Genomic DNA, 19,090 nt, shown 5'->3' with positions numbered 1-19,090 from the left:
TCTCATTGTACACTTTAAACATGTACAGTTTATTTTATGTCAGTTATACCTCGAAAAACTGTTTCACGATTATTAGCTTTTAGATAAGGTGAATAAACCTAATAAATGGCTGTAGTCATTTGGAAAATAAATGAAAAATAGTCTCTCCATAGCTTTAAAATAGATAAAATTTAATACTGGTCTTTACAAAAAATAACACTGTCCTGTATTAAGATTGTCAACATCAGTTTAGCATTGCTTTTCTTTCTGTGTGTCTCAAGACTTTTGAAAGAATTCAGTAAAAGTGTGGCGTGACAGAATTTCAGAGCTATGAAGTGACCTTAGGGCATATTTGAATCCATTGCTTCATTTCATAGGTGTGGGCACTTAGGTGAAGATGCTGTGGACAGTATTGTTTTGTAATAGATGATCCATGTATAGTTCCCTCTTTCTTTTCTAGGCAGTTCTCGGAGGCAGAACCTATGCCTAGAATAGTTTTTTGCATGCAGTGTTTGCTCAACCATGTTTTAGTTTAATAAGGAATGGATACATTATTTCCATAGCTAATTAAAATTTCTAAAGATGAACAGAGAATCTCTTCCTTCCAGATTATTCTTTGCTACTGATGATTATACTGACTTTACTTCTCTCTCATCCTATTTCTATAGGTCATATCAGGTCAGTTCTTATCAGATAAAAAAATTGGCACATATGTAGAAGTGGATATGTATGGGTTGCCCACCGACACTATCCGGAAGGAATTCCGAACACGCATGGTGATGAACAATGGACTCAATCCAGTTTACAATGAAGAATCATTTGTATTTCGGAAGGTAGGGTATTTTCAATGTGTAGACTCACTCTGCTAAGTTGGGAACCATATTTTAGTGTAGAGACACTACATGATATAGGGACAGTTATTCAACCCTAAATGTGTTCTTCTAATGCATGAGTTCTGCAGCCATCATATGATTGTTGTTTCAGTTTTTCCCAGTCCTCCTCTTGGCTCTCCTTCCTCCTTGGAGGAGCCCACCTCCCACATGGCAGTGCCCAAGCCCCAGGTTAGCAGTCTACTCAGAGGGAGCCCTACAGGTGGACAGCCTCACATGTGGGAGAGCTCTTCCCTGCCCTTGTGGCAGCTGGTGACTTGCACTGTTCCTTTAGCCAAGAGGATAGGTAGGATGTTGCACCTAGACTGAGGCCAATAAATGTCCTTAAATGGGTCAGTTGGTATTGTCCTGTGCCTCCAGAAAGTGTGGTCCCCATTGCTACCCACAGGTCCTGTGGGTCGTGTGCTGTTTTTGTCTTTTTGTTTTTTATCTCCTTATTATACCTTGATCCTAAGACCAATCAGTCATTCTCTGTAATGACGCAGTTTTTAATCTTGTAACCATTTTTTTAAAATTTGTTTTATTTATTTATTTTTGGCTGCGTTGGGTCTTCGTTGCTATGTGCAGGCTTTCTCTAGTTGCAGCGAGTAGGGGCTACTCTTTGTTACGATGCACAGGCCTCTCATTGCGGTGGCTTCTCTTGTTGTGGAGCACGGACTCTAGGCATGTGGGCTTCAGTAGTTGTGGCTCACAGGCTCTAGAGCACAGTCTCTGTAGTTGTGGCGCACGGGCTTAGTTGCTCTGCGGCATGTGGGATCTTCCTGGACCAGGGCTCGAACCCGTGTCCCCTGCATTGGCAGGTGGATTCTTAACCACTGAACTACTGGGGAGGCCCTTAATCTTGTAACCATTTTTTTTCCAGTGGTTTTTCTTTCACCAATGGAAGATGTATTGAAAAATCCATGCATTGGCAGTGCTATCTCAAAAATGCCTGTTTCTTTCTCACTTGTTCTGTTATCCAACCAAAATGCTTTCTTGCTTCTTCTTCAGGCACAGGTTTTCCAAGTGTTGCATGACATACGTACGTCATGCAACACAGATGATCAGCTTTTTATCTTAACAAAAATAGGGATTATCAACCTCAGAATTGGCTAACTTGTTTACAGAAAGCATATTACAGAAGATCAATATAGTTCTATAAATCAAGCCATTTTGACATGTAGGCGCTCCCTGTTACGTGAATACCATTATCCGTGCAACACCCTCCCCCCATTTTCACCTTCTCTTCTACAATCAGAGTGTAGTGTGAATTGCATACACAGCTGTGATGTGTCTTTTTTTCTTCCCGTGCTTTTCAATTTGTTATAGCTGGATCTGTTGTCAGTATGGTCAGAGTTTTGGAACATAATGAATAACCCCTACACACATTTCTAGAAATTCAGAAAGCTGGCTTCAGGCATCGTTTTTGACGCATAGGGAAATATCAGAGTTGGTTTTTCATGCAGTATTACTGGCCCCAGAAACAAGACGCCAATTTTGCATCCTCCCCTGTTCTTTAGAAGTTACAATACGTTGCCTTTCATTGATACCAAGTGCTTTAACTTTAGTTTCCTTCTTGCTGGTATTGTTTCTGTTCATTGCGCTAATCTCACAAGGTAAGCCCCCATTCACCACGTGAGGAACAACATAGTGACTGAGTTGGATGCATTTCATCTTGGTTTCTCCTGTTCATCTTCATGAAGTTGGAATTAAATTAAAACCTCTAGGCATAACTAAGCAGCCAGTTCATTGTCTAGCTTTAGACATGGTGCTCAAATCGGACGAGATATCTTAGCGGCTCATAGCCAATAAATAGGCATTCTTTCTTTTTATTTTTTTATTTTTTATTTTTTTTGCGGTACGCGGGCCTCTCACTGTTGTGGCCTCTCCCATTGCGGAGCACAGGCTCCGGACGCGCAGGCCCAGCGGCCATGGCTCACGGGCCCAGCCGCTCCACAGCATGTGGGATCTTCCCGGACCGGGGCACAAACCCGTGTCCCCTGCATTGGCAGGCGGACTCTCAACCACTGCGCCACCAGGGAAGCCCTAAATAGGCATTCTTGATTAAAAAACATAGGATTTTTTTTTTGTCATGTTGCTCTTTAATATCTGAATAGGGCTTCTGCTATCTGAGCTCAGATGTTATGGCCATGTATTAGGTTTGGGGATGGCAAGAGTAGATGTCTTGGGTATATGTTAATGTTGATTTTTGTTGGTGGTTTTTTGTTTTGTTCTGTTTTTGTTTGTTTTGTTTTATTTGTTGTGCTGCACAGCTTGCGGGATCTTAGTTCCCTGACCAGGGATCAAACCTGGGCCCTTGGCAGTGAGAGCACAGAGTGCAAACCACTGGACTGCCAGGGAATTCCCTATGTTAATGCTTCTAGCTGCCCCATCTTACTCTATTTAATATCCCAAAATGTGTTAAAAACTGAGGTGTGCAAGGAAAAGGGGAAATCTAAATTTATATATAGATTGTCTTTTATACATGAGGTGTTTCTTCAAAGATACTTTCCATATTCTTAAAAACAGAGTTTGATGTCAGAAGCAGCCCAGGTAGTAGACAGATCACAGGACTAGAAATCAGGAGCCCCAGTATCTAGGCCCAGCTGTCACTGGCCATCTCTGACATAAAGGAAAGTCACTTTATTTCTCAGGGTCTCCTTTTGCTCATCCATTACATGGGTGGGATGGGGAAAGATGCCAAGGGTTGGAGTAGTCATCTTTCACATCCATTCATTCCATCTAAAATTTTCAGGAAATGATTTCCAGGAAATGAATTCCAACCTGTTCCAATTGCCTTTCTCAATGGCTTGGGCATTGTAGCTTATACAGTATGCTTTAAGAATGCAAATTGACCATTGGCTTATTTTCACCATAAAGAAGCCTTTCAGAACATTATGAATATATTCCAGATTCCTAGAGTTGTAATTCTTGGGAGCTGCATTCCAAAAAGCAACAAAAAGTACCATTTCTTGTTTGCAGGTGATCCTCCCTGACCTGGCAGTCTTGAGACTTGCAGTGTATGATGACAACAACAAACTGATTGGCCAGAGGATTCTGCCACTGGATGGCCTCCAAGCAGGCTATCGACACATTTCTCTTCGAAACGAGGGAAATAAACCTTTATCACTGCCAACAATTTTCTGCAATATTGTTCTTAAAACATATGTGCCTGATGGATTTGGAGGTTAGTTAAACTTTTAGAATATTGTGTGTGTGTGTGTGTGTGTGTGTGTGTGTATTTCCCCCTCAATTGCACAATTATAAGCTATTTCAACAATTGTTAAAAAGTCTTTTGCTGACAATGCTGCCAACCCCTATAGTATTGAAGAAATCAGGGATAATTAGTAACCTCAGGTCTCCTAGTAAGAAATGAAAGGGCAAGTCTAGATTATCTTTAAGGTTCTTTCTTATTTTAAAATACTGTAATTTTATGTTGTTTTTCAACTTTCACAAATACATTTGTGAAAAATATATTTACACCGTCACTCAAAGTGGGGAAAGACATGAATGATGTAAAACCTTAGATATCTTGTCAACTGGTTTCACTAAAAAGATTTAAATTGAACTCAACTATCAACATGCCTGGATTTTTTTTTTTCCAAATCACAGGAGAGTTCATCCTCACACAAAATCCAGCCATCAGTCCATAAAAGACCACCTTTGGTTATACTGATCAATGGGAAGCATCAAAAGTTGGACCAAGTCATAGGATTTTGCTTAAACCCAAACATATTAATTTTCATAACCCCCACTGTGCCAAGAACATTAAAAGGAAACAAAGATCCTCTATATTTTCAGAGTCTGTTGAACCAGGAAACAGTACACAAAGTACATCAAATTAACAAGTGTTCAAGTCCTGACTCTCCACTGCTAGCTGAGTGACCATGAGACAGTGACATCACCTTTCAAACACCTCATTTCCTGGCCTGTAGAGTAAAGGTACCATTACTGTCTCCCTCATAGCAGCCTTATGAAATGTGCGCTCATCATTACAGTATATAACATAACAAGGCATACATGCACACACATGTATCTGGCTCTAGATGAAGATCTAGTTTCTGTGCTATACTGGAACACATCACAGTCTTGTTTGGGGAACTTTAGGTTATTTTGTTGTGTGTTTTTAACAATGCAGACTTCTCTGGAGGGCAGATTTTCTGCAACTAATGCTCAACATTAACAACTTGATTGCAGGTTCAAAAAGTAAAGTCAGCCACGAGGATTTTTCAGTTGAGAAATCAAGAGTAAAGATTCCTTCCCCCTTCCCTTTGTTTTTCGTGGAAAAGGAAGTCTATTAGAAACTGCAACACAGAGTAACAGATAATGAGCACATGGAAGAGTCTGGGACTGGGTGCTGTGGGGCTGGGTAAACAGGTCAGAAAAGAGCCAGGGAGATCTGCATGGGTGTTAAGAAGCATGTGATGGCCACAGGGCATCAGCAGATGGATAAAATCAGGTTCCACATACTTGCAGTTAGGAAGCAGGCAGTGCATAATACCTAATGTGTTTTAAAGACAGTTGTATAAACAAATATGTTGGAAGACTTAAAAGGCTTTGCCTTTACATGTGTTCCTTTTCAAACGAAACTCTAATTTACTCCAGGGAAATGGGCTGTTTGAATAGAAAAGGATCTTCATGACCTTTTCTTCTTTTTTTCCTTAGATTCTTTATATATGTGTTAGCATACGGTATTTGTTTTTCTCTTTCTGACTTACTTCACTCTGTATGACAGACTCTAGATCCATCCACCTCACTACAAATACTCAATTTTGTTTCTTTTTATGGCCGAGTAATATTCCATTGTGTATATGTGCCACATCTTCTTTATCCATTCATCCGATGATGGACACTTAGGTTGCTTCCATGTCCTGGCTACTGTAAATAGAGCTGCAATGAATATTTTGGTACGTGACTATTTTTGAATTACGGTTTTCTCAGGGTATGTGCCCAGTAATGCGATTGCTGTGTCATATGGTAGTTCTATTTTTAGTTTTTTAAGGAACCTCCATACTGTTCTCTATAGTGGCTGTATCAATTTACATTCCCACCAACAGTGCAAGAGTGTTCCCTTTTCTCCACACCCTCTCCAGCATTTATTGTTTCTAGATTTTTTGATGATGGCCATTCTGACTGGTGTGAGATGATATCTCATTGTAGTTTTGATTTGCATTTCTCTAATGATTGGTGATGTTGAGCATTCTTTCATGGGTTTGTTGGCAACCTGTATATCTTCTTTGGAGAAACGTCTATTTAGGTCTTCTGCCCATTTTTGGATTGTGTTGTTTGTTTTTTGTTATTGAGCTGCATGAGCTGCTTGTAAATCTTGGAGATTAATCCTTTGTCAGTTGCTTCATTTGCAAATATTTTCTCCCATTCTGAGGGTTGTCTTTTGGTCTTGTTTATGGTTGCCTTTGCTGTGCAAAAGCTTTTAAGTTTCATTAGGTCCCATTTGTTTATTTTTGTTTTTGTTTCCATTTCTCTAGGAGGTGGTTATAAAAGGATCTTGCTGTGATTTATGTCATAGAGTGTTATGAAGAACCTAGGGGTAAGACAGGAATAAAGACACAGACCTACTAGAGAATGGACTTGAGGATATGGGGAGGGGGAAGAGTAAGCTGTGACAAAGTGAGACAGTGGCATGGACATATATACACTACCAAATGTAAAATAGATAGCTAGTGGGAAGCAGCCGCATAGCACAGGGTGATCAGCTTGGTGGTTTGTGACCACCTAGAGGGGTGGGATAGGGAGAATAGGAGGGAGGGAGATGCAAGAGGGAAGAGATATGGGAACATATGTATATGTATAACTGATTCACTTTGTTATAAAGCAGAAACTAACACACCATTGTAAAGCAATTATACTCCAATAAAGATGATTAAAAAAAAAGAGAGAGAGCAATGAATAGAAAAGGAAAAGGTATAGTTTGTTGAGCTCCTACTTTGTGCCAAGCACATTACATAGAATCCAGAAATGTGAAACTGTTCAGAATGGATGTGAATATATGTAGGTGTATGCTGAAGAAATGTCTGTGTTTATCATGTGGCTTATTACTAGTGTCAATATTTATGTAAGTATTGATTCAAATCTCCAAAAATCATCTTGCAAGTGTTCTTTCCTAACAGTGTCATTGTAGTATTTCTATCAGAAGCATCAGAAATTTCTGTACTACATTATCCTTGATGGGATTCTGCAGTTGACATCTTAACCTCAGATGTGACATTCAAAGACTGTTTATTCAGAATTATCAGTCATTTCTTTTATATGTGAAGAAACCGAGGGCAGACATGATGAGGGTTTATTTAAGGGACTTACCTGAAAGTAACAAAATAAGAATATGGGAACTTTTTCCACATTTCTGATCTTCTTCATAGCCTCTTGATTTCCAAAATGCATTTGTATTTCATCTGCTTAACTAACCACCCACATTCAGATCTGAACATTTATGTACTGAGCCAGCACATTAGGAAGTCTACAGAGTCCCTGTTGCCTAGAACATTGATATTTGTTGATTCTATAGGAAAGAGTTCAAAATGAAATTCTACACCACTTCACTCCAGCATTTTCTGGGGAAAAGAGAAGGAAGTGGTCGATATACATCATCAGATTTTTATGTGACTAAAGAGAGATAATATGAATTTATTCATTCATTCTGCAAATGTGTTTAGCAGGTTTTATTCTGTAAAAGGCAAAGTAGGTACAATATGTATCAGAAAGAGATTCTGACAACATAAAAAATTTTTAAAGGGTCATTCATAAATCCACTGCGCAGAGGGAACTCTGTTACTATATTGGTCCCTTTACTTCCAATCTCATTTCTTCTCTTTATTTTAATAAAATTGGATCTTACTATACATACTCAGTTGGATTAATATTTCAGAGACTTAATTTTTTTTCACATAATGGAGAGTATTTTCTCCATGTCATGAATTATTCTTATTGGCTAGATGAGATTCCATTTTATATATGCTGTAATTTATCATGTTATTGAAACATTGAAGTCATTTCTATTTTTCTTTCTTATAAACAATATTGCATCTAAGAACCCTAAATGTGAAGCTTTGGAAATATTCGTGATTGTTTCCTGAAGATGAATTCTTTGAAATGGATTTGTTGCATCAAAGTGTGTATACATATTTAAAGCTTTAGATACAGGTTGACAAATAACCCATCAGCAGTGTATGAGCTATAACTTTTGTTAGCATTTACTAGTTTAAAAAGTAAAAATGGTATACCATTCATGTATTCATTTAAGATATTTTTTTCTCAAAAGAATAGATATTTTCAACAATTATTTAGTACCTACTCTATGAATAGCCTGAGTAAGAGATATAAGGTTGAAAAAGTCATGTACACTTAACCTCAAGAATTTTCCAACCTTGTACTCATATACATTTTCGTAAGCAGGCATATATGTATACGTAGATAAGTGTAACCTGTTCTATAAATGCCCCAAGGGCAGTAACCAGATGGTATTTGGAGCATTGAACCAAGGAGTGATTAATCAGAGTAGGGAGGTTTCAGTAGCTGTCTGGGCCTTGAAAGATGAATAATACATCACAGCAGAGAGGTAGACTGGATTTCTCTCCAGATAGGGAAGCAGCCCAGGCCAAGGCCTTGATAAGGAAAGTGCTGGACTTACTGATTCATTCTGAAGAAGCTGAAATACAGTGTGTTTGGCGTTAAAACTGAAAAGATCTGGTTCCTGTTTGAGGATGTGTCCTCAAAACCTAGTGTTAGTCAGCAAGAACAGTGTGCTGTTCCTGTTGAACAGTTTGGGCACCTTCAGGAAAATATTCTCATTGTCAGGGCACTAAGTAATTTGGTAAATTATGTCTTCTCATCTTTTAGGTGGGTCAGTTTGTCTAAAATCACTCCATAATTTTAGATCCAGTTATAGAAGTAAGACCTCTTAGGCCTGACCAAGCTAAGTAAGTCCCAGCTTTTATAATCCACCAAATACTTACCCTAGGAATTATTTCTTTAATCAGATTGTTAAAGGCAAACAATTTTTAAAATTATAATTTTTAAAAGTATAATTTTTAAAATTATACTCTAGTGGCATGCAGCATTATTTGTATAAAGAAGATTAGAAACAACCTAATCCATCGCTAGGGATTGGTTAAATACATTACAGCCATTCTATAGAATACTGCGTTAATAGCCATTAAAAATAATAACATGGACATATATACACTACCAAACATAAAATAGATAGCTAGTGGGAAGCAGCCGCATAGCACAGGGAGATCAGCTCAGTGCTTTGTGACCACCTAGAGGGGTGGGATAGGGAGGGTGGGAGGGAGGGAGACGCAAGAGGGAAGAGATATGGGAACATATGTATATGTATAACTGATTCACTTTGTTATAAAGCAGAAACTAACACACCATTGTAAAGCAATTATACTGCAATAAAGATGTAAAAAAAAAAACCAAAAACAGGTAAATTCTCAATGACAAATTAAACTTTGAATTTCTGTGCATTAAGAGATTTAATAATAAATGTGTGATTTGCACTAAAAAAATAATAATAACTTGGCTCTCAGTATTTGAACATAGGAATATGACAGTGATATATTGCTGAGTGAAAAAATAAATTGCAAAACAATCTCATTATTATTTACAAAAAGCCCTATAACTCTCTGTTTATACATGTACATAAAATGCATAAAAAATTCTAGAAGGATACATACCCAACGTTAATAGTGTAACCACTATCTGAGAGTAGGGGTGAAGGTTTAGTGGAGCTTCCCCATTGCATTGGACAGCATCCAGGAACATCACAGAGAATTCACTGTCCATTATGGCAGGACTCCACTTATTACTTCTGGACTGTGGTAGTCAAAGTGGTATCTCGTCATTTCAAATCACGCATTTACAATTATGAGTCAGATTTAACTCATTTTGTATTTTTTTTTTGTCACATATTCCTGTGCCTGCAAAATACTCTAGTGCCTTTGGTTTTGTTTTGTTTTGTTTTGTTTTAAATTGGGTTGCTCCTCTTTTTCTTAAGTAATTGTTTAAATCAAATTTTAATTTATTCATAAGATCTCTTTCTATTAATTTCTAAAGTGGTCTCATATACATTTTAATGTCTAGATAAAGTTCTATGAATGTAAAGGTTGGAGATTCAAAGACTGTCTATTTTTCTTGGCCTGAAAGAATGCTATTTCATTGAGGCCACATAACAGGTACATAAGAACACTGACGGAGCCCCTTGGCTGTCTAACCTTGGATGACTTAGCATAACATTTTGTTTTAGTGTCCTCATTGCAACTCAGTGATAACAGTAGTACCCTCCTCATAAGTGAAGATCAAATGAGCTCTTGGAATAGTACCTGACCATAACAGCCCTCCATTATTTTTTTTTCATTTTATTTATTTCTAATAAGTTAAAGAAAACTCAATTGGTTCTATTTTCTTCTCCCTAACTTTACCCTTTAATTGACTGCAGTAAGTTATTTTGTCATAAGTAATTCATCATCCTAAGAAAAACCTCTTAATCCTGGGCTTGCTAAGAAGCTTCAGAATTCTAATGTTACTATGATTGTCTTTAAGCACCAGCAACTCTGTATTCTACATGATTTTTAAATGTATTTTAAATCTCAGTAATGTCAGGTGGGTGGTGTCATTTTATAGCAATAAGAAAAATGTTCTTAAATGGCTTTTCCAAGTTAAGGCAGCTCTTTAGGGAGGGCTTGGGCTTTTGCAGGAGCTTCTGGTCACTTATTTATTGGGCTTCTGTGCTCTGAGGTCACCATATGATGATGAATCTCTACTGATGAGGCAACTAGGTACTTCTGCAATTGCTCAAAATACTTCTACTTTCTTGCATGCGGTACTCTTTAGACGCCTTGAACTCTGAGCTGACCCATTTCCTCCTGAACAGGAGATAGGTCCAGAACCAGTGTTTTCCACCCTGACCCTCTTCCACTCCTATGAGTTCCCTGTTTTCATTCCTCACCCCCTCGGGAGACAGAGGCAGGGAATTCCACTTTTCCTTCTCGTTACTATAACAACTCCCAAGATATACAAAGAGAAGCAAACAAAGATGATTCTGGAAGATTCTGAACTCTTCATAGATCTTTCTGTTCCTGAGCTGCCTAGATGTAAAGTATCTCTAGGCTTAAGAACAGAGATGAAGTCTCTCAGCTCTCGAAACTAAACTTGAACGTGAAAAAAAAAATGGTAACATTTAGAAGAAGAATGACTAGGCATGAATCAAGCCTGAGTTTAATTTTTTGTAATATTAGTTTTCTACTGAACATAGAGTAAAACAGTCCTCTCGTTCACTTACGCGCGCACACACACACACACACACACACACACACACACACACACAGTAGAAGTACTAGGTTGGGTGCTAAGGTGCATTTTCCTTTGTCAAATCCAGTGAGACTCAGTGTGCTGGATTGTCTTTGCTGCTTTTTCTGTAGTTGCAGGTGCCACTGACAATGGCATTTACCTATCACAGCAACTTTGCCACTGTTAGCCACTGCTGTTGGTAATGGGAGACGGTTCCAAAGATGATGACAATTAAATGAGTGTCAGTATTACTTTTTTCCCACTCACTGTTGCTTTGATGGTTTTTATCGTTTGTATTTCTTTTATCATTACTGAGTGGTAGTGAGGAGAACAAATAAGAGAGTCAAAGCTATGCTTCCAGAGTTCATGGATCACCAGTGTGATATTTGTGTCACTCCAAGCTATATTTCATGAGCCTCTTGCCCCTTGTCCCTTGAGCAATGCTTATCACTGCTTCCACAGCTATAGATTATCTCTTCTACAACTAGGCTAATTTTATGTCAGCAAAGACGAAGTGGTTCTTTGTTTATTCGCCCAATTCCCCTTTCTGCCCCCCTTATGATTAAAGATACATCATGGGGTGGGGGTGTTTCTTGTTCACTTGCCCAGTATCTTCACAGGGTTGCTTTCCAGCCTCTTTGCAAAGATAACTGACCATTTCTTACATCAGATGGTTCCAGAGGAGGGGCAACCTTTATTAATATGCCATTTGTAGGGTATGACCTCAGAATTTGCCAATACAATTTAAAGGTTTTCCATTTTGTCCTGTCCCTCGTGGATGCTAAAATGTCTCATTCTTTCTATCAAATATTTGTTGAAAAACCGATTCACATAGCAGTGATACCCATTTTTATGACCTCTTCTGAACTACAGAAAATATTAGTTAGAACACCAAGAAGAAAAGCTCTAGTGGGAAGGGGGCAGGATGGATTATGGTGAAATATATTGGGAGTTGCTAGGCTAAGTGAATTTATACATGTATTTATTTCATAGTTCCTTGAGATGCTCTGTGAATGTCTGAGAAGAGGGGAGATGTGAGGATTTCCCGATCTTATTCAACCACAAGATCTTCTGGCCTCTGAACCTTCTGTATCTTCTAGCATTCCTGGAAATGCAGTTTGGGAAATGATCAATCATTTGGTAGAAGCTAAAAGAGCTAATCCAAAATCATAGTTATAGAATTTGTTGATCTTTACTAGCATCACTTTAAAGCCAACAGGGAACGTGTATTTTTCTGCTGCCTTTACCTGTTGATGAGGTAGAAACAGTAGAGTGGGGAACGGAAGGGAACCTGGGCCAGGAGTGAGCACACGGAGGGAGGGGAGGGTGTCACAGGTGCCATGGTTGATGCTCACCACTGAGGCACCCACGTGCCTTGAAAAACAGTGGTTAAACAAACAAGCAAACAAACAAAACCCAGAGTTCTCCTAAAAAGCCAATAAGTATCTGGAAGTCTGTACTAAGGAACTGCCATTTTCTTTGCAGTTCTTGGGGATACCTAAATTGATGCTTTCAACTCTATATGGAAGTGAGAAAACACGGGCAGGAAGGAGGGAGGAGAAAAACAGGAATATACATGGAAACTCTTCATCAGGAGACCAGCCTTTTGGAAATGGCACTAAACCCCAAAATAGTTGGTATTTTTAAAAAATATAAATAAGTAAGACTGGTAGACTTCAAACAACAGAAACTTTTATTCTCTCACAGTTCTGAACGCTAGAAGTTTGAAATCAAGCGGTCAGCAGGACCATACTCCCTCTGGAGGCTCTTAGGAAAATCCTTCCTTTCGTCCTCCCAGACCCTCCTGGTGGCTGCCCGCAGCCCTCAGTGTTCCTTGGCTTGTAGCTGTCTCACTGCAATCTGCCTCCATCATCACCTGGCCTTTCTTCTCTTCGTCTCTGTGTGTCCTGTCCTCTTCTTATAAACATACTAGTCATGGGATTTAGGGCCAGCTTTAACCCAGAATGGTTTCATCTCAGACCTTAACTAATTACATGTGCAAAGGCCCTGTTTATGAATAAGGTCACATTCTGAGGTTCTGGGCAGACATGAATTTTTGGAGGCGGTATTCAACCCAATGTGCTCTCTTGATTCTGCTTTATTTTCTCGATACTCATTTTTTCCATTAATTATTCTTCAATAACTATTTTAAAGCTTATTAGGAAAAAAGTTTGTTAGGAATGCCCATCAGGCATATAGGTTGTTATATTATATATCTGAACTACTAATTTCTGATTTAAAAAGGATGAGGAAATCATTTTTTGCACTAACATATTCCTTGCAAAGTCATCTTTTATAGAAAAATTGAAAGTCCATATAAATATCTAGCAGTGGGGAGTAGTTTTATACATAAACTCAATGGAACATTGTCCACTCACTAAAGATAATTTTCAAAGCTCTACATATATAACCTAATACATCTAAAAAGCATATTATATAATTTTTTCTTCCAGTTGTATTGAGATATAATTGACATACAGTGCCATATAAGTTTAAGGTGTACAGCATAATGATTTGATTTATATACATCATGAAATGATTATCACAATAAGTTTAGTGAACATCCATCATCTCATATAGATACAAAGTTAAAGAAATAGGAAAAAAACCTTTTCCTTGTGATGAGAACTCTTAGGGTTTATTCTCTTAATAACTTTCATATTTAACATACAGCACTGTTAATTATGTTTATCATGTTGTACATATGTCCCCGGTACTTATTTATCTTATAACTAGAAGTTTGTGCCTTTTGTGTAGCCACTCTGACAGGTGTGAGTGATATGTCATTGTGGCTTTGATTTGCATTTCCCTGATGAGTTGTGATGTTGAGCATCTTTTCATGTGTCTGTTGGCCATTTGTATGTCTTCTTTGGAAAACTGTCTGTTCAGATCCTTTGCCCTTTTTTTAAAATCAGGTTGTTTGTTTTTTTGATGTTGAGTTGTATGAGTTCTTTGTATATTTTGGATATTAATCCCTTGTCAGATTTATCATTTGCAAATATCTTCTCCCACTCAGTAGATAGTATTTTTGTTTTGTTGATGGTTTCCTTCACTGTGCAAAAGTCTTTAGTTTGATGTACTCCCATTTGTTCATTTTTGCTTTTGTTTCCCTTATGTGAGGAGTCATATCCAAAAAAATATTACTAAGACTGATGTCAAAGAGCTTACTGCCTATGTTTTCTTCTAGAAGTTTTTTGGTTTCAGGTCTTACATTTAAGTCTTTAATCCATTTTGAATTTATTTTTGTGCATAATGTGAGAAAGTAATCTAGTTTCATTCTTCTGCATGTAGCTGTCCAGTTTTCCCAATACAATTTATTGAAGAGTCTGTCTTTTCCCCATTGTATATTCTTGCCTCTTTTGTCATAGATTAATTGCCCATATAAGTGTGGGCTCGTTTCTAGGCTCTCTATTCTGTTCCATTGATCTATGTATCTGTTTTGGTGCCAGTACCATACTATTTTGATTACTGTCGCTTTTAGTATAGTTTGAAATCAGGGAGTGTGATACCTCCAGCTTTATTCTTCAAGATTGTTTTGACTATTCAGGGTCTTTTGTGTCTCCATATGAATTTTAGAATTATTTGTTTTAATTCTGTGAAGAATGTTATTGGTATTTGATAAGAATTACATTGAATCTGTAGATTGCCTTGGGTAGTATGGTCAATTTTACCAATATTAATTCTTCCAATCAGGAACACAGTATATCTTTCCATCTGTTTGTGTCATCTTCAATTTCTTTCATCAGTGTCTTTACTTTTCCAAGTATAGGTCTTTTACCTCCTTATTTAGGTTTATTTCTAAGTATTTTATTCTTTTTGATGTGATTGTAAATAGATTGTTTTCCTGCTTTCTCTTTCTGATAGTTTGTTGTTAGTGTACAGAAAAGCAACAGATTTATGTATATTATCTTTGTATCCTGCAACATTACTGAATTCATTAATGAGTTCTGGTGTTTTTTGGTGACATCTTTAGAATTTTCTATGTATAGTATTGTGTCATCTGTAAACAGTGACAATTTTACTTCTTCCTTTGCAATTTTGATTCCTTTTATTTCTTTTTCCTGTCTGATTGCTGTGGCTAGGACTTCCCATATTGTTTTGAATAAAAGTGGCAAGAGTGGGCATCCTTGTCTTGTTCCTGATCTGAGAGGAAATGTTTTCAGCTTTTCACTATTGAGTATGATGCCGGCTATGGGCTTGTCATATAAGGACTTTATTATGTTGAGGTATGTTCCCTCTATACCCAGTTTGTTAAAGGTTTATAATCATAAATGGATGTTGAATTTTGTAAAAAGTTTTTTCTGCATCTATTGAGATGATCATGTTACTTTTTTTAAAATTTAATTTTATTTACTTTTTATACAGCAGGTTCTTATTAGTTATCCATTTTATACATATAAGTGTATATATGTCAATCCCAATCTCCCAGTTCATCACACCACCATCCCCAACCCCTGCCGCTTTCTCCCCTTGGTGTCCATATGTTTGTTCTCTACACCTGTGTCTCAGTTTCTGCCCTGCAAACTGGTTCATCTGTACCATTTTTCTAGGTTCCACATATATGCGTTAATATATGTTATTTCTTTTTCTCTTTCTGACTTACTTCACTCTGTATGACAGTCTCTAGATTCATCCACGTCTCTACAAATGACCCAATTTCGTTCCTTTTTATGGCTGAGTAGTATTCCATTGTATATATGTACCACATCTTCTTTATCCAGTCATCTGTCGATGGCCATTTAGGTTGCTTCCATGACCTGGCTATTGTAAATGGTGCTGCAATGAACATTGGGGTACATGTGTCTTTTTGAATTATGGTTTTCTCTGGGAATATGCCCAGTAGTGGGATTGCTGGATCATAAGGTAATTCTATTTTTCGTTTTTTAAGGAACCTCCATACTGTTCTCCATAGTGGCTGTATCAATTTACACTCCCACCAACAGTGAAAGAGTCTTCCCTTTCCTCCACACCCTCTCCAGCATTTGTTGTTTGTAGATTTTCTCATGATGCCCGTTCTAACTGGTGTGAGGTGCTACCTCATTGTAGTTTTGATTTGCATTTCTGTAATAATTAGTGATGTTGAGCAGCTTTTCATGTGCTTCTTGGCCATCTGTATGTCTTCTTTGGAGAAATGTCTATTTAGGTCTTCTGCCCATTTTTGGATTGGGTTGTTTATTTTTTTAATATTGAGCTGCATGAGCTGTTTATATATTTTGGAGATTAATCCTTTGTCCGTTGATTCATTTGCAAATATTTTCTCCCATTCTGAGGGTTATTTTTTCGTCTTGTTTATGGTTTCCTTTGCTGTGCAAAAGCTTTTAAGTTTCATTAGGTCCCATTTGTTTATTTTTGTTTTTATTTCCAGTACTCTAGGAGGTGGATCAAAAAAGACCTTGCTGTGATTTATGTCAAAGAGTGTTCTTCCTATGTTTTCCTCTAAGAGTTTTATAGTGTTGGGTCTTACATTTAGGTATCTAATGCATTTTGAGTTTATTTTTGTGTATGGTGTTAGGGAATGTTCTAATTTCATTCTTTTACATGTAGCTGTCCAGTTTTCCCAGTACCACTTATTGAAGAGACTGTCTTTTCTCCATTTAATATCCTTGCTTCCTTTGTCATAGATTAGTTGACAATAGGTGCATGGATTTATCTCTGGGCTTTCTATCCTTTTCCAATTATCTATATTTCTGTTTTTGTGCCAGTACCATATTGTCTTGATTACTGTAGCTTTGTAGTATAGTCTGAAGTCAGGGAGTCTGATTCCTCCTGCTCCATTTTTTTCCCTCAAGACTTCTTTGGCTATTCGGAGTCTTTTGTATCTCCATGCAAATTTTAAGATTTTTTGTTCTAGTCTGTAAAAAAATGCCATTGGTAGTTTGATAGGGATTGCATTGAATCTGTAGATTGCTTTGGGTAGTATAGTCATTTTCACAATGTTGATTCTTCCAATCCAAGAACATGGTATAACTCTCCATCTATTTGTATCATCTTAAATTTCTTTCATCAGTGTTTTATAGTTTTCTGCATACAGGTCTTTTGTCTCCCTAGGTAGGTTTATTCCTAGGTATTTTATTCTTTTTGTTGCAGTAGTAAATGGGAGTGTTTCCTTAATTTCTCTTTCAGATTTTTCATCATTAGTGTATAGGAATGCAAGAGATTTCTGTGCATTAATTTTGTATCCTTCAACTTTGCCAAATTCATTGATTAGCTCTAGTAGTTTTCTGGTGGCATCTTTAGAATTCTATATGTATAGTATCATGTCATTTGCAAACAATGACAGTTTTACTTCTTTTCCAATTTGTATTCCTTTTATTTCTTTTTCTTCTCTGATTGCCATGGCTAGGACTTCCAAAACTATGTTGAATAATAGTGGTGAGAGTGGACATCCTTGTCTTGTTCCTGATCTTAGAGGAAATGCTTTCAGTTTTTCACCATTGAGTATGATGTTTGCTGTGGGTTTGTCGTATATGACTTTTTTTATGTTGAGGTAGGTTCCCTCTATGCCCACTTTCTGGAGAGCTTTTATCATAAATGGGTGTTGAATTTTGTCTGGGATGGGCAGGAGAGGAGATGTTTACTTTTTCATTTTATACATTTGAATGTTTATCATGTGCATATATTATTTTCTATTATAAAAGAAAAAAAGTTAAGAAAAAATTTAAAAATCATATCAATGTAATTAGGAAGGTGATTCTGCTAGGGGTAAATTTATAAACATACAACTTTTCCGAGCTGTAAATTATGTACTGCTTTAAGGGTATGAGAATAATGATTCCTTCTATAGTATTGATAAATTATACAAAATTGTATGAAATTCCGTTTGAAAGTACTTGGAACTCTTCAACTGATGTTATGTAAAAGACGATTTTTTTTTTTTTTTGGCCACACCAGGAGGCTCATGGGATCTTAGTTCCCTGACCAGGGATTGAACCTGGGCCACCGCAGTGAAAGCACCAAGTCCTAACCACTGGACTGCCAGGAAATTCCCTAAAAGATGAAATCTTGAAATATTTCTCCATTGTTTTCTCAGCTATAACTTGCACTCACTTTATCTACATGGTACCAAAATTGGCTTTAAATATATATTTTCCTTCTGTATCTAAAAATAAGGCTACTGCTGGTGGCATCTACTGTGCTCCAGGTACTTTTTCATTGAATGCTCATAGTGCCTCTGCAGGGTGGGTGGTATTAGTTCTAATTTTCCTATGAAGAAACTGAGGCTGGAAATATTGATCAACTTGTTCAAAGTCACACAAGTAGTGAGACCCCAAGGCAATTCAATTAGTTTGACCTTCCTCCCCATCCTTTTCATTTGGGAAAAAAAATAAAGGGAAACTAAGAGAAAATCATCTGGCCTTTTATTCTTGCCTTTACTTATTTCTTGTTTTCAGCAGCTAGTTGTGCTTTTCTAACCTTGTCTTATGTCCTAGGAGAAGGTACTTAACAGAAGGCATCACAGGGGTCAGAGATTATAAACAGTTTGTTAGCTGAATTTTCATAGATGTTTTCAGTAAAACAGAGAATTCACAGCTCAGTGATATCTTTTCCCCCCAGATATTGTGGATGCTTTATCAGATCCAAAGAAATTTCTTTCCATTACGGAAAAGAGAGCAGACCAAATGAGAGCTATGGGCATTGAAACCGTAAGTAGCAATGGTCAATTAAAGACAGCCGAGTTGGGGAAGTTTGGGTGTCTAACAGTGATTACAAGAGCAAGGCAAAGTAATAAATTAATAGAACAAGTTCAAAAGTGGTTTTTGAAACTGAACTTATCAATTCAACAAAAGAGTTTCAAAGGTCTATGAGGACGTAGCATATTTAATAAAATGTGACCCACTTCCTCACTGTGGCTTCACTAACATCCGGGGATCCTGGCCCCATTAGAAATGAAATGGAAAACATTCATGATGCTTTTAGGAACATTTAGAATATAG

At 37.3% G+C, this 19,090-nt stretch overlaps 1 protein-coding gene across 1 annotated transcript in view; it reads left to right on the top strand.

Moving 5' to 3' along the window:
* Window positions 1-19,090, top strand: part of PLCB4 (phospholipase C beta 4) — a 420,273-nt gene that overhangs the window by 368,405 nt on the left and 32,778 nt on the right. The window contains exons 26-28 of the mRNA XM_027118190.1: window positions 648-812; window positions 3,831-4,035; window positions 18,711-18,799. Coding sequence (XP_026973991.1) covers window positions 648-812; window positions 3,831-4,035; window positions 18,711-18,799 — 459 coding nt within the window. The remainder of the gene's footprint in view (window positions 1-647; window positions 813-3,830; window positions 4,036-18,710; window positions 18,800-19,090) is intronic.

Source organism: Aethalodelphis obliquidens, unplaced genomic scaffold, assembly GCF_003676395.1.
Source record: "Aethalodelphis obliquidens isolate GAN/ISIS:26980383/991018 unplaced genomic scaffold, ASM367639v1 scaffold18, whole genome shotgun sequence".
Taxonomy (NCBI): domain Eukaryota; kingdom Metazoa; phylum Chordata; class Mammalia; order Artiodactyla; family Delphinidae; genus Aethalodelphis; species Aethalodelphis obliquidens.
The sequence above is the reverse complement of the archived record's forward strand: the minus strand, read 5'-3'. Positions and strand labels throughout refer to the sequence as shown.